This window comes from Amphiura filiformis, chromosome 16, assembly GCF_039555335.1.
Source record: "Amphiura filiformis chromosome 16, Afil_fr2py, whole genome shotgun sequence".
Taxonomy (NCBI): Eukaryota; Metazoa; Echinodermata; class Ophiuroidea; order Amphilepidida; family Amphiuridae; genus Amphiura; species Amphiura filiformis.
Window position 1 is genome coordinate 4,568,721 of NC_092643.1, and position 23,318 is coordinate 4,592,038.

The 23,318-nt window shown below is 37.7% G+C and overlaps 1 protein-coding gene across 1 annotated transcript in view; it reads left to right on the top strand.

The window, feature by feature from the left end:
* Nucleotides 1–1,958: 1,958 nt before the first annotated feature.
* LOC140135438 (nuclear pore complex protein Nup93-like) overlaps nt 1,959–23,318 on the top strand; it is a 43,166-nt gene continuing 21,806 nt past the window's right edge. Inside the window, exons 1-2 of the mRNA XM_072156935.1 lie at nt 1,959–2,041; nt 22,933–23,135. Coding sequence (XP_072013036.1) covers nt 22,957–23,135 — 179 coding nt within the window. The 5' untranslated portion in view covers nt 1,959–2,041; nt 22,933–22,956. The remainder of the gene's footprint in view (nt 2,042–22,932; nt 23,136–23,318) is intronic.

Below are 23,318 nucleotides of genomic sequence, written 5' to 3' on the forward strand. Positions count from 1 at the left end.
GAGGCGGATATAGTATCATCACCGAGAACTGAGAATTGCGACATTTTCGATGTTTGTACCGGGAATTTCAGACACGGAGACTCATGGAGATTTCAAAAAATTCGTCAAAAGGTAACCAAAGGGTTGCGGATCGCATTTTAACTATCACTAAATGTTTGGAATTGAGGTCGGCTAAAAAGTAGACAGTTTCGGGACTGTAATTGGTGTAGATGTCACATTTTGAACAGTGAGCGATAAGTGACCAATTTCATGCTCAGCACAAGTGACTATCTTTACACAGGGTAGGGACATCTTATCCTTCATATCAACTGAGTTTATGCTGGGCTCTCTTTAATTAAGCTGAAAAAGTTAGTTTGATTCAGAAATAGTAAATTCATGTATACATATCGTCAGCCTGCTACGCTATTAAACTGCATATTCATTTTTACATGTTTCTCATTTGCAATTTTCATTTACTGAGTAATAAACCCATAATTAGTCAAATTTCCACCCGCATTCTTCAATCAAAAGAGCTGTATTCCAAAATGCAACGAATACGGTACTCACAAAATTTTACAAAATCTGGACTTGGTACACTCAGGAAATTATTAATAATTTGTTTTAGATGAAAAAACTGAAATATAAATGACTTTTTTAGTTTTTGCCAGTAAAAACTGTTTTTGCCAAGCATGCAAGTGGTTCAACCATGTCAAATCAAGCCACGGTTAAAACCGTGGCAAAAACCTGCGAACCCTGTCATGTGTTGATAACAGGCCTGCCTGCCCTAATGATCGATGAGGCTATTCTCTTGGTCGGGCTGACGTCACAAAGGGGAAATAGCCTTGTAAAACCAGTGTGCGCATGTGCAATTACCCTTTCTCGAGCTGGTTGCTATGCGCGCAGTTGGTGAAAAGGGGACGAAGGGACAATATTCACGGATGTCCGACCGAGTGAATATGGCTCATGTAAAATTGTAAAAGCTGTATTAAAAGATGAATTTATACTCAATAGCCGAGCGATTGTGATTAAACGCTTTTGGAAAGCGATGGGCAATCGCCGAATTTTGCGATGTATCGCTTGTCGCTTTTGCATTTATACTTATCATGGCTATATGGCGATTGCAGACGACAATTAAAACATTCTAAATGCCACAAAATACATTTTTAAAACATCAGTTGCTGTCTATAATTATTGCTTTGAAATAATTCATCACCATAAGTTAATAATCGAGAAAGGTAAATTAATTAGCAAAATAATAGCTCCAGATGTTTGTACCGGTATATGATTGGTTGACGCATTCATGTGTCAAGCGATATCGCTGGAAGTTGAGATTTCTTCAAAAGCGATGTCGTTTTTGCCTCAGCGATTTGAATCGATTGATCGGCTCGACGCTCAGCTCTGGAAATGTAAGTAATACTGAGCATGCGTGAGAATCGCTTTTCTGCAATGCGATCAAGTATAAATTCAGCTTTAGAAATAAATGCTGACATGGTAAAAAAAATGAAAATGAAATTGAGCATGTGAGTTGCACATGTTCATGTTGAACTTGAATTGAAAGTTGAAGTCATGAAGTTTTTAGGGAATCTTACTATTCAGTATTTGCAACATTTCATATCCCTTCACTTGAGACGAAACTGTCTTTAGATGACCCAGATACTTCAAACTTATGCTGACCAGGGCTGACTGAAGTGCAATTTTATGTTAAAGTTGAGCTGCAAAAGTTACTGTCTGTTTCATGAATTTGTTGACATGTCCACATTTGCTCACAAGAGGGTGTGAAGCGTTTTTAAAGTGAGAGAAACTCTAAAATTATAATAATTTATCAAAAGAAATGGATTAATAACTCTTCAATGATTTGAATAAGAATGGAAAATAGCAGAAACCACTTAATACAGATCGAGCCAATTCCGAAAATTATCACAATAATGAGTATTTTGAGACTTAAATTTTGCAACAAGATCTAGAAATCGGCAGGTCAACCAAGGTCATCGATGCCGAAGAACTTTCACGGCGGGATCTGAGGAAGGGCCTAAAATTACACATTTTTCGTGTTTTGCTGAGAGTAAGATATTTTTAGTTTGATAATGTAGAAAATTGGTTGTTTTTGGATTAATATATGGCTAATTTGTACTGGTTGAGTGTTTAAAGATCAATATATTTAGGGGACAAAAATTGAAACTTTGTGATCACGTTGCCGAATTCGGAAGTCTTGCATCAGTATCCAATGTATCCATCTAAAATCATAAAATGCAGATTTTAATTAGATATCTAACATTTTTGATTTGATTTGTTCGGGTTTTGACAACCCAGGATAACCCAAGAAAGCCTCTATTGAAGCTTATTTCCATTGGGGTCCATTTGAACACCGGGACGGGATGGGAACAGTCAGGGGTTAACACCCTACTCTTTTCGAAACTGGCTGCGAAATACATGTACAGGTATGACTCTCTGCACACGGGACCGACGGCTTAACGTCCCCTCCGAAGGACGGAGTACTTTCATGATTCATTTACCCAATTCTAAATGAACCTTGTTCGAGCATATTCTCTAACGCAAATCTTTGATTTGCGTTAGAGACCGGAGCTATATGATTTCGTGGGGCTTCCGGTACACAAAGTTGCTTGCATGTAAACATTGATAAAATGCCGGATGGTTCACAACAAACTTTCATAAGCGTGCCATTATAAGCAATTGAGTTAAACCCTACCTTTTGACATCTTTGTTACATACGATCCTCAAAAATAAGATGATATCTGGAGCCTAATTCAGCGCTGCTTACAGTGCCGCTTATTGTAGCTGTCACATCGTGGAAAATAATCTCAACCTATCAGATTATCGTACACACGTAAATTCTGGTGATTTATGACTGGACAGTCACTTAGTGTATGAGATTACCTCATTCAGATAACACCTGTTATGTTTGCCGATCGATGAACCAGTCCAGGGCATTTTCGGTCCAAGGCAACTCGACCACACGCAAATTTGGTCCCTGTATAAAACCACGTTTTTATGTGTAAGGGGCGCACCATTAGATATCAAGGGGGGGCTTGGTATATTTTTGAAAAAAAAATGTAATGCCATCTGAGCAACAAAAAAATTGCTCCACTGGCAAAAAAAATAAATTTGATGTCAAGGGTGAAACAAAAATGTCACAGTTAGTGAAGAAAAAATAACCTAATATAGCTTTTAAATAGCAATGTTTTTCGTGAATTTGCTAATTTTTCATCATTATATAAAGCCTAATAAAAATTTCTGGTAACCCGACCGACCGTGTAAAACCCTTGCGACTCAAGTAATTTTATCCAATTATGTTCAAAATAAAAAATAATTGCTCACGACCAACTGGGTGTCTACAATGCTCCTCATCAGAAACTACATTATTGGCAAAAATATGGATAGCACCATTAGAATTCTCGGGAGGGGAGGGTATGAAATTTTGAGCCAAAAAAATCCCTACCAATACTAAAAACAACCCAAAACTTCCCCCACCTAACTGTGTATAAATGCATGAAATTAAAAAAAAAAAACTGGAAAAAAATTCCACTACCCCAACTTCCTACCCCCGAGAATCTAATGGTGCGTCCCTTACCTCACCGTAGATAAAACAATGCGTCAACATGAGCATGATGATTGTAAGGGGCGCACCATTAGATTCTCAGGGTGGGGTAGGAAGTTTTGAACAAACATGACCAAAAAAAAACCTTTCCCCACCAACACTAAAAAAAAATACTTCCCCCACCTAACTGCGTACAAATGCACGAAATTAAAAAAAAACCTTGCCGCCGCCTTCACCGTCTCGTTCAGCGGCACCAAAATTTCTTTCCCCGACCCAACTTCCTACCCCCTGAGAATCTAATGGTGCGTCCCTAATTGTACCATGACTGTAGTACCAAACCATCGCTTTATGTTCACCGCTCAACTCGCAAAAAAGCTCACCGCAAATATTGAAAATAAGCGGATTTTCCCAGGAAATATACCATGGCAAGGTGCCGAGATGTCTAGCCGTGCACATTCTAAATAGCGTGGGAAACTGGGAATTGATTTTGATCACTTACCAAAAGCAAATGGGAAAAGATAATTGGCTATTACTTTTAGCCCGCCCACAACAGTGACCCACTGATTAAAAAGTTTTTTGTTATAAAAAGTGACATTTATAAAGCCATTATAACGATCAGATCATGTGCTTTGTGCAAACTTGTATAGTGTTAATGTTGGGATCTCTGATGATTGAAGATCTGAAGAAAAGTGGTCAACACACAGACATTTTTTAATGCATGAGGCTTAAATAAAATTTGACTTAACCTGGGTGACTTTCTCCATCCCTCTCTCACTATATTTCTGTCTCTCTCTCTCCCTTCAAACCCGGCCTTCAAAATCCCTCCCTCGATCCAGTTCTCAGACGTTTTTCGAACCCGAACTCGAGTCCCAATTTCCGCCATCGTATACACCTGTACCGATGGCTGGCTCTGACCTGTCACGGTACCCAGGCGCGCAGCCAGCATACTGAGGGGGGGGCACGGTCAGTATCGTCCCTATTTTTACGCCCTTCCTTTTCTCTTTTCTCACCATCTTCTCGTCCCCATTCCCGCCTCTCCGTCCCCATTTTAGGTGTTGTGTGGGGGGATGGGGTCTGCCCCGACAATCAGATCCGGTGCCCCCCCCCCATCATGGTCGGTGCCCCCCTCCCCCATGTGATGAGCACGCTGCACTACTGTTTCTGTCCTCCCCCCCTCCCCTTTCTCAAGCCTCCATCATGTCTGGCTCTCCTCTATCTGCATCTCCCGTCAAATTTGGCCGTGTCCCGTAAGTGACTTTACACCACGCCCTATTCATTTCAGGGTGCTGTAGGTGACTTATGACGGTGTATCATAGCAATAAAGACAAACAATTTAATTGGCTGTGCTCCGTAAGTGATTTTAATACACCACGCCCTATGTAGGTGACTTTAGACTGCACCCTGGTAGACGGTACATCATAGCAATAAAGACAAACAAGTTAATTGGCTGTGCTCCGTAAGTGACTTTACACCACGCCCTATGTGAGTGACTTTTAGATCGCACCCTGCCTGGTAGAGCGGTACATCATAGCAATAAAGACAAACAAGTTAATTGGCTGTGCTCCGTAAGTGACTTTACACCACGCCCTATGTGAGTGACTTTTTAGATCGCACCCTGCCTGGTAGACGGTACATCATAGCAATAAAGACAAACAATGTAATTGGCTGTGCTCCGTAAGTGACTGTATACATGTACCACGCCCTATGTGAGTGACTTTCACAGAACTAATTTTGTGGCGAGTTTAGTAACATAAATTGACAATAACAAAAAGGAATTTTGATTGATCTGTTTTAAAAGAGTACAAAGTAGAGGGGAATTTTTGGCGATGGAGGGGGGGGAGAAGCAATTGTTTGGTTGGCCGAGAGGGGGACAAGTGACTTTTCAGGCCAAGGGGGGCGCGATTTTTTTATGGGTCGTTCGGAAATTTTCCCGGGGGGGGGGCTCATAATCATTGCACAGCCACAGCACATTGCGGCTTCTAATTAACATGGCATCTACACATAAAAACCTAAGTGGGTTTATACAGGGGCGAATTACTTTGTGGTCGAGTTGGCATGGGCCTGAGCTGGCCAGTCCTGCTATTCACGTGTATCCATTGAACATGCGATCACCGGAAAAGAAGGGAGCGATTTTTATCACAAATGTGCCGAAATATTCATGTGAGTACACTTTAAATGGGACATACTATCTGGGAATTATGCCACCAACACGTATAGTAACAGAATGGTAAGTGAAGTTAGATAGAAGGGTGTTATTTCGGGTATGTTTATCATGTTGTATTGTCATTATAATTTATGTGGTCTTACGTAATATGTTTACCCCCCGAAATTAGATACGAAAGGACACTAGCCACGAATGCGAGCGCATCCGTGAGCAAATTCGTGGCTAGTGTTTCTCGAGCAAAATGAACCATCTTGCTGTATTTCAACTAGGGCGCCATAGGTAGAGAAACCATGTGTTTTTGAGAACAATACATTTACCGGTACATGTATAACAGTATATTCGTATAATAATCTAGTAGTTCGCAAGAGCCAAGGCAAACTTTAAAAAACCGGGCAAAACAGACGTGTCATTTATCGGTATGACATTTTCGTTATTGACGCTGCCCTATTTTAAGTTTGCACAGAAGAGGCATCTCAGTTTGAGTGCATCGATTTGTCAGTAAAGTACACATATACTCACTCTAAATTGTTCATCAAACTAATCCTGTGTTCCTTATGAAAAGAACCATATGCTGCATTGCATGTGGTCATTTTCACGGTAAAGGGTGTAACTTTGGATTTTTAACATTTTGATCCGTAGTGTTCTAATAAAGCCACAGAATTCCATGATTTTTGGCCACATAAGTCATCTAGTTAGCAGCTACCTTGGGTAGCATAATCATCTTTGGGAGTTACTGCATTGAGTTTTAGTAGGCTTAAATGTACTTAATATTGCCATTTTGAAAAACTATAAAAAACAGTAACATTTTTGTAAAACCCTGTGTTTTCTTCAGTTAGTTCATGGATAATTTTTCTTATCCTGAAAGTATGGTCATATGTTCAGTAAACACTGCCACATTAGATTTAATTGTGTACAGCCCTGTATTTTTGAGAACCGGACTTCGATATTTGTCGTTTCGGAGGCTTCATTTTCCGTTAACAATTGTTAACAAACTTTGCGGGTATAGCTTTGGTTCATAATTCTTGGTTATTTCTTCACTTCTTCTTGATTCATAACAGTTGATATCTTAACTTGAAATGGGTAACAAAAATTAGTCGATTTGCAAGCTTTTAAAATTTTTATAAAATCTTGACTTCAAAGAGCCGTTTTCCGTTAACTTTTTGAAGCCTCCGAAACAAACTGTTCAGCTAGCTTGGGCAAATATAAATAAAAGAGCTCATCCAATCTATTTATCAAAATGTAGCAAAGTAGATCCTCAAGTCACTTGTTTTTAAATCGTGGAGACATATATCACCGTTTGAAAATGGGACCCAATACAAACTTTCCGTTAACACTTGAAGCCTCCGAAACAAATGAAGCCTCCGAAACAACAATAAGCTTAATTATCATCTTTGCACATCTAAATGGCGTGTGCCATATTGATATCTGCATTGTTATTGTTACTTGATATGTGCAGAATGTCATAAATTTAAAAAAAATGATATTATGGTTAATGTTTGAAAACCTGTTTCGGAGGCTTCACATGCAAGTTAACACCATACTTAACAAATGGGTGAAAAAAAAAAATAATGTGTGATTAATCTACAATATCTGCTGCATAGAATCATTAATTCAATACACACAAGAAAATAACAGCTTAGATGATCCCAACAGTGTTGTTTTCAAAAAAACTACTTCTGCAATGTTTAACCATTGTTAACATGAAGCCTCCGAAACAAAAAAAATGACTTGCTGTGATAATTTAAATTTTGTCACAACTGAAATTCAATACTTAGATGCAAAGCATGAAAATTGGTAATTGTGATATTTTTAAACTATTTTTTCATGTCAACTTGTAGTAGTTAGCCAAATATTTTACTTTTATGATCACCAGTGTTGTTAACTGAAGCCTCCGAAACACAAATCGCTTGAATTGCGAATTCTAAAAAATAACTCCAATTTCTGTGAAACTTGGCTGGCAGGTTCCTTTCATCAAGTAGTATTTGTACATGAAGTTAGACATTCAAATTATTTTAGGAACCCAATTAAAACTTAAAAAATATGTTTAAGGTTGGGAAATTTCCACTGTAAATGACACTTGATGTTAAAAATTTTCAAAACTGCAATTACAAACATAGCAAAACCTGGTATAATATTTAACTTATATCTGTAGACTTACTTTGGAATGGAATTTCACATGTATTCCAGCTTTCATGTCATAATTTTCTGAGCATATGTAAAATACATTTTTCTTAGATTTTAACCAAAATGTTAAGGAAATGTCAAATTTTTTATTAGAAATCAAAAGGTTTAAGCCTTGAAACATTATTTTACTGGAATTTAAGTTGCTTCTATGCATGATTTCAGTAAACAGAAACATATTTAAGTGGTTTGAAATTTTGACCCTAAAAATCAAAAGTTACACCCTTTACTGTGAAAATGACCATGTACAATCACCAAAAAAAGATGAAAAATGCATCTAAAAACTTCAGTACATGCAACCTACGGCACTAAAATTGGAAGTCATATTTTATGTGTCAAACTCTAATTACACAGGGCGAATTACTCCAAAGGCTTGATTCATAGACAAGTGCACATCGTTTATTAGTTGATTGCGTACGGCCATGGGTGGCTTTTGTCATAATTGATGCTTTTGCAGCGACTGGGAAAACAGCCTAAACATCGCTTTTGGCACAGAGCTGACATGTACCACGTGACATCTGATCATGTGATATTTCATATTCTGGCATTAAAAGTTGAAGTTACATTGGGATTGTGTGCTCCGGAAAACTTATTTTTTTCTGGATTCATAATGGAGTATTAATTACAATTTCAGCCATGCACGTTTAGGTAAGAAGTACAACAACCCGTGTAATTAATATGACAAACATGCAGATATTTAAGCTTCTGGAGCCTTGTACTGTTTATTAATTGCTCTAATTGAAATTATGTTGCACTCGCTTTCTGCATACAGATCCTCCCATACCGTACTAGCAGAGCTAAGTACGGTATGGGTTCCTCGTTCTAATAATCTAGACTGGCAAAACACATCGCAAAATAAAATTTAATTAATTTTATTTGAATTTTGATAGCATATATGCGTGCTTACAAAATTACTTGATTAAACAGATTATTTTGTTATTCAGATTTCCTTTTACAAATTAAGCGTACTGCTAGCCGTCCAGCGCGTATTATTTTGCACAAAAGATCCAATGCACACGCTTGACGTCGCACACATATACGAACCTTGGTAAAAATTAAATGATCCATGCTTCTGCTTCTTCTTCTGCTCTATACTGTGCAAACACCGCCGGTACTTGGTGGTAATATCACACACAGGTCGTGTGATACGACGGCCTATATCTTGAAATGAGCTCTTTTACATATGTAACGGGCACCAGAAAGGCTGGTCTTAATAATAGGAGCATAAATGTTTGGAGGATAAAGAAAGAATAACTAATTATTTACAATGGTGGAACCTAGTGAAAAAGATTGTTTATTTAGAATAACTAATATAGAGAGTACAATAGATAGTTAGATAATAGTGTTAACAAATATATAAGAGAGAGAGAGTGAGGGAGAAAACTTTTTAGGACTTAATTTAATAATGTTTACTGAAGGACCTTAGTGAATAGGCTGGGATTTAAGGTATTTGCATTTTGCTTATCTGACAACAATAGGGCATTCTTTACTTTCTGGAAGCCTCTCATCTCTACCATCTCTTTTACAAGTTTTTAAAAGTAGTTTTAATATGCATTATATTTAGTATGTTAGGGATTAGAGGTATTCTGTTGAAGAGTTTGAAATTTAATTTTGTTTATCTGGGTTTGTGATACACATGTCACTTCCATCTGAGCCTCCAACTGCTCAACATCAACACCAATTTTGTCTTAATATCATATTATCATTAAATGCATCCATCTTCAGGAATATTGTTTATACTTATTATTATTTTATTAAAGCCGGAAAATAACATCATAGATCTACCAGTTTCCATCCGTGTCTATGTATTTATTGCGTAGCGGGATTTTTCCATCCTGTTACATTGGCGTCTTCAACGTGGGCCTGAGCAATTTTCGCTTGGCGATAACCAGGGGTGTCTATTCTTCCAGAAAATTGAAATTATTCCCTCACCCAACCGCGCAATGTCACATAAGTTCCCAGATTCTTCCCCAACTGAGAACCAAAAAAATGGACCCGAAAGGGAAACTTTTAGGCTGGTTGCTATTATAACGCGGCTGGGCAGCGCGTGAATACTGAGAATCCGAACCTGGAGCGACTGGACAAAAAGACAAACTGTACGAAATGCCATCTAAAATGGTGAACTATTCTTATTGAGCGAATTTCACTGGTTCTTAAAAATATTACTCATGGCGGGAGCTTTCGACTGATGCCAGCTTGTCTATCAGTTTGGCAATTGAGCAATTTAGGCCAATCAGAAGTCAAATTTCTTTGTGATATAAAAATCAATAAATAAATTCAGAAAATAATAGGCTTCAGCCTATTTAATTAATTTTGAAGTCACTGGCAGATTTTCCACGTACTTTCCTTGATTCTGCTTAAGATAGAACTGCACAATTGATAGAATAAACTGGAAGTTCCTTTTTAATTCATAAACAGCGAGTGTGCCTTTAATTCATAACACCTAAATTCAGAGCCACCATCTGCATGGCATGCATGCACATCATAATGCAAGGCTAAGCTTAGCCTTTCTTGAAGACTAGGAACTTCCCCTTTTATATTCTATCGTAATTAAATTAATGATGATTAAACCATTGTTTAACAGTCACGATGAACCAAGATGTCCAAGAGAAGCAGAAGGCCCAAAGAGCCTAAGTAAGCTTAAACTTTCCAAGCCACCTACAGGCGCTAAAAGTCGCAAGGCAGCAGCCTAGGCCACCTAAGCTTACCGATTTATGACGATTTGTGACTGTAAAGATGCTAAAAATGGTGCAGTTCTATAGGCCTATCTTCGAGGGAGACAATTAAGCATTCATGGGAACCAAAAATTATTAAACTACGAAGTGGAGAAAGCTAGGCTAGCCTTGAAAAAGGCTCAAGATGACAACCCACTTTACACTGCTGACATGGCTGCATGTCGTCTGCTACATTTTGACCATCATTTTTGGCTGAAAGTTCCCATAAATTGCATTAAATGTCTTCCACATCGAAGCTGAAATTTAGTGAACCAATGTCAAGGAAAGTGAGGCTACGGCAGTGAGTGGCAATCACTTCCAATGCCCGATGAGTCTCATTTCAAATCTGCTGTGACAGAGCTGACCAGGGCGTGACTGCCCCTGGCAGCGTCAAACCAAAAAGTGAGCAATTTTGGCGAGCAGCCGCTTTTATAGTGAGCAATTTATCGCGAAAACACGCACAAAACGAGAGTTGAGTGAGCAGAAAAATCACTTTCCTTGCTCGCGAGCAATTTATCGCCTTTTCTCGTGAGCAATAAAACAGCACATTCTGCTCACGAGAACTCACTCACCGAAAAGGTTTCTGATTGACTGAAAAACATGAAAAACGAACGTGGCGCAAACCCAGACAAGCGAGAATCCGACCATAGACATCCCCATACGGGGTCGATCTCCAGAATAAAAAGCGAGTTGCCAGGGCCGCAAATTTGACAGAATCTTTACTAGATTCAGAGAATTACACCCAAAATCGACAAAGAACTGGCAACTAGTAAACAAATCAAAACTTTCCCAGATCGACAATATGCACGAAACAAATCATTTTAAATCAATTAATTTGAGCTGAAATTCATTTCAGATTTCAATAAAAGTAATTTTGATAGTATTTCCACCTGTGCTTTACAATAAACTTTTATTAATTTGCACAATAAAAGAATTTGGGTCATGAAAATCTGGCGACCAAAATCAGTGACTGGTGAGTAATACAATACTCTTCATTCAGTAAGCTTATAAAAATGCATGACCAGAACATCGAAATCGAGGACGAATCAAAATTGATCAAATTTGGTTATAAAAATCATGATAACTAGTCCAAGAGAGATAGGTACGTGTAACAATACAAAATAAGACCATAAGCCTCACACGAGCTCAAATAACCAATTTTTAGAGAATGAGTGAAAATCCATTTTCGTTACACTACCCCCACCTCTGAAAAGAATTTCGTCCTCGAAATTTTATTTAATTTCTGAATTAAGTGAACAATCTAAATTGTGAACTATTATTAAAATTCAAAAGAGAATTGAATTTACCAAAATTTGAATAAAAGCCAAAATTTCATTAAAAAAATGCACAGGATTTAAACTGGTTATATCTACCAATTCCATACCTAAGTCATTTTAGTGCACTCATCATTGCCAAGAATTATTCGTCTTGTGACCCGTGAACATTTCCACCACTGAGGTCTCCAGCGCTTGCTTTATGAAACATTTTAAAGAAGACATAACACCGTACTAGGAAGACCTTTGCAAGACAATCCCTGTCAACATTGAGCCCAAGGTAGAGAATAAATAATACCAGTGTCAAACTTCTCATTGCAACATGTCCCAGGTGCGTGCCATCTCCAGGTTGAATATAAGAACCATCGAAGACTGAAGAACCACCGTCACCACATGCTGACTGATGAACCATTACTGAAAAGATACAACTAGTAAAGATGGTTGTTTACACAAGCGAAGCAATGGTACATTCTGTAATTCACATCAACACAGTCAAGTTGATAGCATCATACATGTATTGTTGTACATGTACAATGTGTAGTACCAAATCATCAGAATTATTAAAGTTGGTTGAACAATTAAATACCATAAAACATGACATTTTGCAGTTATTTTGTAAAATTGACGGTACATGTAAGACTTCTCTTCTCTATCAAATAAAGTTGATCATCAAGGTTGGCAAGGTTGAGTGTAGCCAAACCATCTCTCCCTGAAAGGTAGGTAGGAAATATTGAAAATGAATTTTACAGTGTGATCAGTACTGCAAGCATCAATGTCAACATCCCAGAATACATGGTATGACCCCTGATGAAGTGGTACCAGCAACACCAGTAGGTCATACAGGTGAAAGGTGGTTATTATTCATCACCCCAGGTGAGATCTATTTGAAGAAATTAATAAAGATGCCAATTTTCAAAATTGGTGTAAACAGTTGTTGGTTGGTAGCCACTCAATTCTTAACTTCCAGTCAGCAGCACTGTACAATTATTAGTACAGCACAGCTGATACAGCCACATCTTACCTCTCTCGGTTTATGTAAATAAAGTAGAATGATAAGAGTCTCACACACTCTCACTATCTCCCTGCAATCATCCTAAGGTTCCACCCATTTTGTAGTAGTCGTCTCAAGGCGTAGTACCAGATCAAAACAATGGCGCTTACTCAACCATTGCGATCAAAAACCTCCACTGGCTGCTGAGCTTACCTTGCTCGTCCTGGCTACAGTGAAGTAAAAGCGGACCGGTCCTTTCCAACAAATTCCCATGTAAAAATACATCTTCCAGGCATGGCGCTATATCGCCCTCTTCCTCACTCCTTTATCGAGCACCTTCTCTGGGAGCGGCGGGTGGTTACTACGTGGCCTTGCGACTACTTCCAGTTCAATGGGCAGTGGCGTCTACTACTGTATGTATCCATTGCTGCAACCCGTGCTACAGCGTCTGCAGCCCCTGCTACTGCGCCTGCAGCCCCTGCTACAGCGCCTTGAGCCCCTGCTGCTGTGCCTGTAGTCCCTGTTACAGCGCCTGGATCACCATCCACAGTATTTTCTATCTGATCTCGGAGTTGGGTTGTCTACCAACCTTAGGATTGCTATACCACCAGATAATGTAAGATGAGGCTGTGACTGTAGGCCAATCTGGCAACACTAAAAGTATAGCAACCTTTGATAAAAGTTAACATGAAGAACATTTATGCAGTTGTAAATACTTGCAATTACATCATTGCATATTAAAAGGTGATAGACTGGTCATTTGATACTACTCAATTCTGAAGCTGCATTTTCAAGCCATAATTATTATAAAGGAATACAGGCACTCACATGCTCAAACATGTCAAAAGGCTTTGAAGCATTTCAGACTCAGCTCTGACATCATAAACATCACCATATGCTAGCATTGGTAGCGTAGACACGGCATGGGTAGCATAGAAACTGAACTTACTGAAGCGGCGTAGAATCAGTACGTTACAACACCATAGGCTAAACATGTAAATAGAGATGCGAAGCCACAGCACAGGTAAGCTTACCATGGAATGTCGAAATTCATGTCCAGGCTGTTCCGGACGCTCTCAGTACTCGGTAGGTCTATCATCGATGAAGAAGGTCAACTCTCCTAAGAAGCAAAGTTCATCCACACAAGCTGCCACCAAAAATTTGTAACGCGGCTGGGCCGCGGTGGTGAATACTGAGAATCCGGAACCTGGAACGACTGGACAAAAAGACAAACTGTACGAAATGCCATCTAAAATGGTGAACTATTCTTATTGAGCGAATTTCACTGGTTCTTAAAAATATTACTCATGGCGGGAGCTTTCGACTGATGCCAGCTTGTCTATCAGTTTGGCAATTGAGCAATTTAGGCCAATCAGAAGTCAAATTTCTTTGTGATATAAAAATCAATAAATAAATTCAGAAAATAATAGGCTTCAGCCTATTTAATTAATTTTGAAGTCACTGGCAGATTTTCCACGTACTTTCCTTGATTCTGCTTAAGATAGAACTGCACAATTGATAGAATAAACTGGAAGTTCCTTTTTAATTCATAAACGACGAGTGTGCCTTTAATTCATAACACCTAAATTCAGAGCCACCATCTGCATGGCATGCATGCACATCATAATGCAAGGCTAAGCTTAGCCTTTCTTGAAGACTAGGAACTTCCCCTTTTATATTCTATCGTAATTAAATTAATGATGATTAAACCATTGTTTAACAGTCACGATGAACCAAGATGTCCAAGAGAAGCAGAAGGCCCAAAGAGCCTAAGTAAGCTTAAACTTTCCAAGCCACCTACAGGCGCTAAAAGTCGCAAGGCAGCAGCCTAGGCCACCTAAGCTTACCGATTTATGACGATTTGTGACTGTAAAGATGCTAAAAATGGTGCAGTTCTATAGGCCTATCTTTGAGGGAGACAATTAAGCATTCATGGGAAAAAAAAATTATTAAACTACGAAGTGGAGAAAGCTAGGCTAGCCTTGAAAAAGGCTCAAGATGACAACCCACTTTACACTGCTGACATGGCTGCATGTCGTCTGCTACATTTTGACCATCATTTTTGGCTGAAAGTTCCCATAAATTGCATTAAATGTCTTCCACATCGAAGCTGAAATTTAGTGAACCAATGTCAAGGAAAGTGAGGCTACGGCAGTGAGTGGCAATCACTTCCAATGCCCGATGAGTCTCATTTCAAATCTGCTGTGACAGAGCTGACCAGGGGCGTGACTGCCCCTGGCAGCGTCAAACCAAAAAGTGAGCAATTTTGGCGAGCAGCCGCTTTTATAGTGAGCAATTTATCGCGAAAACACGCACAAAACGAGAATTGAGTGAGCAGAAAAATCACTTTCCTTGCTCGCGAGCAATTTATCGCCTTTTCTCGTGAGCAATAAAACAGCACATTCTGCTCACGAGAACTCACTCACCGAAAAGGTTTCTGATTGACTGAAAAACATGAAAAACGAGCGTGGCGCAAACCCAGACAAGCGAGAATCCGACCATATAGACATCCCCATACGGGTCGATCTCCAGAATAAAAAGCGAGTTGCCAGGGCATAAATTTGACAGAATCTTTACTAGATTCAGAGAATTACACCCAAAATCGACAAAGAACTGGCAACTAGTAAACAAATCAAAACTTTCCCAGATCGACAATATGCACTAAACAAATCATTTTAAATCAATTAATTTGAGCTGAAATTCATTTCAGATTTCAATAAAAGTAATTTTGATAGTATTTCCACCTGTGCTTTACAATAAACTTTTATTAATTTGCACAATAAAAGAATTTGGGTCATGAAAATCTGGCGACCAAAATCAGTGACTGGTGAGTAATACAATACTCTTCATTCAGTAAGCTTATAAAATGCATGACCAGAACATCGAAATCGAGGACGAATCAAAATTGATCAAATTTGGTTATAAAAATCATGATAACTAGTCCAAGAGAGATAGGTACGTGTAACAATACAAAAATAAGACCATAAGCCTCACACGAGCTCAAATAACCAATTTTTAGAGAATGAGTGAAAATCCATTTTTGTTACACTATCTACATGTACTTTTCCTTATTTTCTTGTTCCCGCCCTTCCCTGCCTGAATATAGTATGTTGTCAGAGCAGACCCAGAAACTTCTTTATACAACTGTTAGGCTAAGTTGTGAGTTGTTCTATTCTGTCTTCCCTAAAAACATCAAATTCTTTCCTAGATGGTACAGTCTGGACACTGAACCATTGCATCTAAGGACTAATGGTTCAAGGGGAAGACAAGCTGGCAAACACCTCTAGGCTCTTTATTATTTTTACAGCTAGCTGTGATTTATTATTTACAGGTGTGTGAGAGTTCAGCTATTTTGTTTTGATTTCAGCTTTTTTTGTACCAGTACACCTGCTCTGTACAAAAGTATAGGATCTTCCCAAATTGCAGCTTAAAATTGTTTTTAGATTTTTTGCTAATGTTTTCAGTGTTTTCAGGTCTTTTATACATGTGGTGACACACATGCCCCTGATTTATAAAGCATAAGAATTAAAATTCTTCTGTAGCAGAGTTCGGAGATTGCCACTGAACTATTGCATCTAGGCCTAGGGAAGGATAATCAAGGATTTGGATCTGAAGCTGAGGTTTAAGGGAATATAAACTTTCCCTTAGAATCCCAAATGCTTCCCTAGATAGACAGATGTCCAAACTAAAAAGAAAATGGATTTTTTATGAAATATGCAAAGCAGAGTTCCCTTAATCTTTGTGCGCATTATTACCTATAGTATGACCACTAGTCACTATTGCCCAGACAGGGAAGAATTACTGACCCAGCTTTTCCCTGTTTTATGCTTACATGTAAGTCCATGGTTTCCCTCAAAATAATTATTTTTGGGATGGGAATGGGTAAAAGCCAAGGGACCACTACATGTATGCTAATGCTATGTACCCATTTATAATTCTTCCCTAAATGACACGTGATGAATTCACCTACCCTGTAGAGCAGTCACTGCCAGCCAGTGACCATCTATTTCATTCCAAAAATAGCCATAAAACATAATAATACATGTTCCAGTTATACATGTACCCCCAAATTAGTTAATTTTATTTTTAATCTTCCTTGAATCCTGTTTACTTTCTTCTGTTTTTATTCCTCTATTTTTGTGTCTTTTTCAAAATGCAAAATTCTTCCCCAAAGGGGTAAAATTATTCCCTCCCCTTTGGGGGCGATTAACGGAAGAATAGACGCCCCTGGCGATAACATTTCTTCAACAAATTGGATCAGGGCACCCACGACCCTCGGAACTTATCATCATCATGCCTGATTTTACTGCAAATTTGATTTCCAGAGTAGAATGTTTGGAGTGGCAAATTGCTCATCTTAGACAGCAGCAACTTTTGTGTCGCCGCTTTCATCATCTGGGTCATCCATCTATAGGTCTACATCCCGGTCTACATACTCCTCATTTTCTTGCACGCAAAGTCACAGGACACGTAAAGTGGTTCAACGTCAAGAACGGTTATGGTTTCATCACCCGCGATGATACTAACGAAGATGTGTTTGTACATTGGCGTGGAATCACCAGGAACAACCCTGCAAAAGTTCAATCAAGTGTAGGCGATGGTGAAGCAGTTGTATTCGATCTTGTGCTTGTTCCAGGACGCACTCCAGAAGCCATTCACGTCACCGGCCCTGGAGGCATGTGTGTCCGTGGAAGTAGCTTTGCCATGGACAGACCACGCTTCAACCATAGTGTGATTAGTGTCCAGCATCAACCTGTTACATGTACAACAATGCAAACTGATCCAACTGATGAAAGTCATGCAACTGAACCAGAAAGTCAAGCTGATCTTGAACCTGATTATGTTGATAGTAACACTGATGATGATATGTTTGAGTATAACTCTGACGACTTCCCATGTGATACTAGTGATGTAAGTGAACACTCTATACCTGATGATATTATTCCCCTAGTTGATACTATTCCTGAAGATCCATCATCTGAATCTAATTGTGACTCTGACTCTGAACTGATTTCCACACCAACAGCTATTAATCATGCAGCAACTATTGATAATCACCTCGTTAGTGAACATGAAAAACATTCTATGTCTCAAGCTTGGGAAAAACTGAGCAATTTACACACTGATGACTGTTGCGATAAATTACTAGATAGAAAGTTTGATTTTCTCATATTGTGTCAACTGGAAGATATTTCCCGTCGTGTCCCATCCCAAGATATTTTGGAAGTATTATTATGTTTATGCCAACACCTTCTAGAAATTGACCACCATGGACATCTTACTGATATTATACCACCATTTGTGACTGTACTTAGGAAATATCATTTTTTTCGCCCATCTGGGTATGATGTCATTAACACCCACCCCTCGCATCGCACTTTGTATAACCCATCTGAAACGACTCTCACACCATACTCAGACTCTGAAATCACGAATGCAACAAGTGCCAACGCAAGTAAAATCTTCTGCAATCATCAACATACTAACATGGAACAATACGGACATTTGCTTGATAAATTATGTCGCCTATTTTACATTAGCAAAGAGCAGGAACTCATCACCACTACGTTATACAACTGTTATCGGAGATGGAAGGTTTATTATCAGCGAACAGCAGAGCAACAAAAGTAAACTGACTTTTGAAAACATTTCAAATGACATTATTTGCTTAAGAAATTATCATAAAATATTAAACTCCTAAGTATTGTACAATTTACATGATTTTATCATCTGAAGATTTCACTAAAATGTAGAGGACAACATTTTCTCTGCAGCAGGGGTGAGCATGAAGAGTATGTATTCGCCACTATACGACCCCTTGGCTGGTTATATTCATTATCATGTTCAGTGTATTCAACTTTAAATTTTGTATTCTTAAAAGTGGTATTATTTTTTTTTTTTCATGGTTTAATTGTTTATTGCTTTCACTGCAATTTTTAAAAATTATCCATGTTTTATGTAGGCCAAAGGAGTTCAGTTGAGCATTTAGTGCTAACTGCTCAAAACCAATTTCTCTTCATAATAGAGTTTTTGATAGTAGTCTCCTGTTATTTTACAAGTTTATTGATTATCATTTTGCAAACTGATTTTTTTTTTCATCATATGTTTAAGTGTGAGTAATGTTTTATGAATTGATTTGAACAGGTTTCCAAACTAAACCTATTGTTGTGGTATTTTGTGTTTTGACATATTTTAGATCATTACCAAAAGAGATCCAATTTGCATGCTATTGTCAATCCAAAATTATCATCAAATCATCTGAATATTTGTTTGGCATCCGTTATTAAAAAAAAAAAGCATTTTTCATTTCCATCATGATACCATCTTGAGTAATTTGCCAACAAATTTATCTCATAATTTATTTTTCTTTAAAGATGCCATTTGATATGACCTAAGTTATGAACCTTAACATTGTTTTCATAAAGATTATGGTTTGCTAGGATTGTTTTTAAAAGTTATGTAAGCTTACATTTAAGGACCTATTTGGTTCACTATTTTGTTTGAGTAGTGTAGGTTATACAAATTAAACCTATATTTTATTAATTATGTTTTTGGCATGAGGATCACAGGAAAAGATGATCTTAATTTGCGCAACATGTCATCACATTTTTCCAAATAGCTACTCACCAATGTTTTATTATTTTATGATATCATGCCTCATCGTGATATTGATTTTATTTTATGTCATCTACATGAAAGAGTTATTTGTAGAAACATCAATCATGTTTTCTATTTTGTTCTTGATTTCATTGTCAGGAATATTAATGATTAGTTAATTATGTATCCTCCATCTTAAGTTCATAAAATTTATCTTGTCATCTTATAATTTGCTCTATTTCCACCGTATTATGCAAAGTTATTCACTTGTTTCTATTCGTCATTTACACGCAAGTTATTATTTTGTTTATTTTGATTGTTATTATTTTTTTTTCACATGACTCAATTAATTAAAGAAATAGAATCAAAAATGTATTCTACCTTATTTTATAGGCCTTTGGTTTATTTTCCAAAATTACTTTCCACCACAATGATCATCATAAAAAAAGAAGACTTAATTACCATCATATTCATATTTGTTTGTTTTTTTGCATGTTAGAAGATAGTAGGCTTCTTTCGTCAATTTAAGTAAAGTGTTTTATTAATATAAGTTTTCTTCTAAACATTCATTCTTTTATAAACTCTTTGCAAATTCCAGTTTTTGTTGTTTTAAAGTCAGATTTGGATGTAGCCATGAAAGTTATATGCCTATTGATTCTTTTATTAATACTTAGGATTACAGCAGAGTGTACCTTTTGGATTTCACACCAAATTAGCTAGTCATAATGCAGTTTAAATTGAAAAGAGATAGTTACATCACTTAGTATAATATGCAGTCATTGTGTATCTTGATCATTATGTTTTTGTTGAAATTGGCAACATTCTTCAAATTATCATCTTACAAATTTCATGTAAAATGCCGAGGACATCATTTTCTTGGCAGCAGAGGTGAATGTAACGGGCACCAGAAAGGCTGGTCTTAATAATAGGAGCATAAATGTTTGGAGGATAAAGAAAGAATAACTAATTATTTACAATGGTGGAACCTAGTGAAAAAGATTGTTTATTTAGAATAACTAATATAGAGAGTACAATAGATAGTTAGATAATAGTGTTAACAAATATATAAGAGAGAGAGAGTGAGGGAGAAAACTGTTTAGGACTTAATTTAATAATGTTTACTGAAGGACCTTAGTGAATAGGCTGGGATTTAAGGTATTTGCATTTTGCTTATCTGACAACAATAGGGCATTCTTTACTTTCTGGAAGCCTCTCATCTCTACCATCTCTTTTACAAGTTTTTAAAAGTAGTTTTAATATGCATTATATTTAGTATGTTAGGGATTAGAGGTATTCTGTTGAAGAGTTTGAAATTTAATTTTGTTTATCTGGGTTTGTGATATGCAAGTCACTTCCATCTGAGCCTCCAACTGCTCAACATCAACACCAACTTAGTCTTCATATCATATTATCATTAATTGCATCCATCTTCAGGAATATTGTTTATACTTATTATTATCATATTAAAGCCGGAGCATTATCATCGTATATCTACAAGTTTTCCATCTGCGTGGATGTGTTTATTTATTGCGTAACGAAATTTTCCACCCTGTTACACATAGTTCGTTCCTTCCTCCCTTCCTTAAAAGTGCAAGCTCACATAAGTGAGAATAGACGCACTACGTGGTGTGCATGAGCCGGAGCAACAGCATGAAAATAATGGCAAGTGCAAAATATAATTGAGATTTTGATGAGAAATGAAGAGTCGTAATCGACAGAGATGAAAACAAATCTCAAATTTTGCACGAGAAATCAAATTTCATGCTAGCTTGGTCCGACGCGTGCGCACCGGAACGGAAATTATTTATTCTGTTAAGGGGTACTACCTGGCAAATTTTGTGCCAATTTTTGCATTTTTCTCAAAAATTATAACGCATTGGTGACAGGTAAGATATGTATATTATAGGGGCAAAGACTACAACTACTGCACTGAAAATTCAGCAAGTCAAGGCAAGTAGTTATTGATTTATTGATCAAATATTGGTTTTCCCTCATTTTTGTTTGTAACTCCACAACTGTTGTCTGTGCTGAAATAAAATTTCCAGTGCAGTAGTTGTAGTCCTTGCCCCTATAATAAACATATCTTACTTGTCACCAATGCGCTATAATTTTTGAGAAAAATGCAAAAATAGGCACAAAATTGGGCAGGGGTGTACATTGTAGTACCCCCTTAATGCAAAAAAATGTTGAAATTTGGATTAAAGTTATTTCGATGAGTCAACAGCTCAACTGTATCTTTTGAGCAAGATTTGCCTTTTTTGGACAGTCTAAAATTTCGCTGAATTGTAATTTTAGCAACATTAATGCAATCGCTTGTTGTGATCGGCTGTGTTTACTTCTCTTCCATTGCTGTACACGGTGTCAAGGGTAGCGCTAAGTTGCTTTTTGGGGTCCCGGACCCACCAAAATAGACTTGGGACCCCCTGTTTTTAAATTTTCTGTAAGTTCAGGGGTCCCTGCAGACCCCCAGTTTTTCAAACTGGCGCTATTGCAGATATACTATTTATGCTGCATTTGTGCAACTGGGACTCACCAAACTCTACTCCGGACCCCCTGCTTTTTAATTTTTTGCAAGTTCGGGGGTCCCTGCGGACACTCGAGTGTTTAGTTCTAGCGCTACCCCTGCACGGTGTCATGCTTTAGCAAATCCGACTCGATTTTGAATGCAATGGTCTCTAGCCTGGAATGTGAATCTATTGGTGAGCAAATTCTTGGCTAGACTTCTCGAGCAATATACAATATACATACAATATCCTCCCAATCCCCTGCCAAAACTCGACTCGTACATGTGATATTCAAATGTCCGATTTTCCATGATGTGTTGTGATGTGTGGCAGAGTATTCTCTATCGTATATGGTCATATGTCATAAGGTGGGCACAATTTCCATTACAATTTACATGTTCAAAATTAACAAAACATGTACTTTTTGATATATGTTATAGGTAGCACTACATGTAGCAACTCTCTCAATAATTAACACCAACTTAAAGTTAAACTTGAAAACATGTGTAGTTTTTTGTAATAATGCTTTTAATTACTAATTAATTAATACACAGGCGCCTATTAGTGCTGGGACGTTTACACGTGTGAACGTTTAAATGAACTCTTTTATTTTGAGAGGCTACAGTATCGCCCCTTATCCTAGGTGCATCTTCAGGCAGTCTGAGGATATGGCGGCAAAAGGTCATTGACCTGTGACAAGGTGGGGTTGCCAGATGTCGTTGACTTTGAGTCTAACTTCTTACATTAATGTTCTTGACGACAGTATTGTAGCCTCTCAAAATAAAAATGAGTCCAGTTGACTAGTTTAATGATTCCAATTTAATATTTATTAAATCTGGATGAATGACAACTTTCACAAACATTAAATGAAATACCAATTTATTATTTTTTTTAAAGTCGTGAAATTTTCAGCCCAGGACTGGACAGTATCTAGGCTTAAATTTATTTATATTTTCTTGTCTTTTTATGTAGTCAGTAAACTCCAATCCAGGCAGGATGGACCCAGAAGGTTTTGGAGACCTGCTTCGTGATGCTGAACAGCTCACAGCAGATGTAGATAGTGGTGGCGAACTACCACGTGTGGAGCGCAATTTGCGTCAGATTATGGAAACCAGCGAAAGGCTCTGGACAAAGACTGCCCAAGTTGGGGCACCTGATGCTGCGGATGTCAAGGCGTAAGTTAAGACCAAGAAAATTTGCGTGTTTGTCCTCAACTAAGTATGGTCACTCAGTGGAACTCAAACTGTTTTTTTAATTTTCAAAAATTTTCAAAAAATTGATGATTCAGTCCTGGAAATTCAGTACTTAGCTGTCCTTCATGTAAGTTCCTGTCCTTATATGGCCAGCATAACTATGCT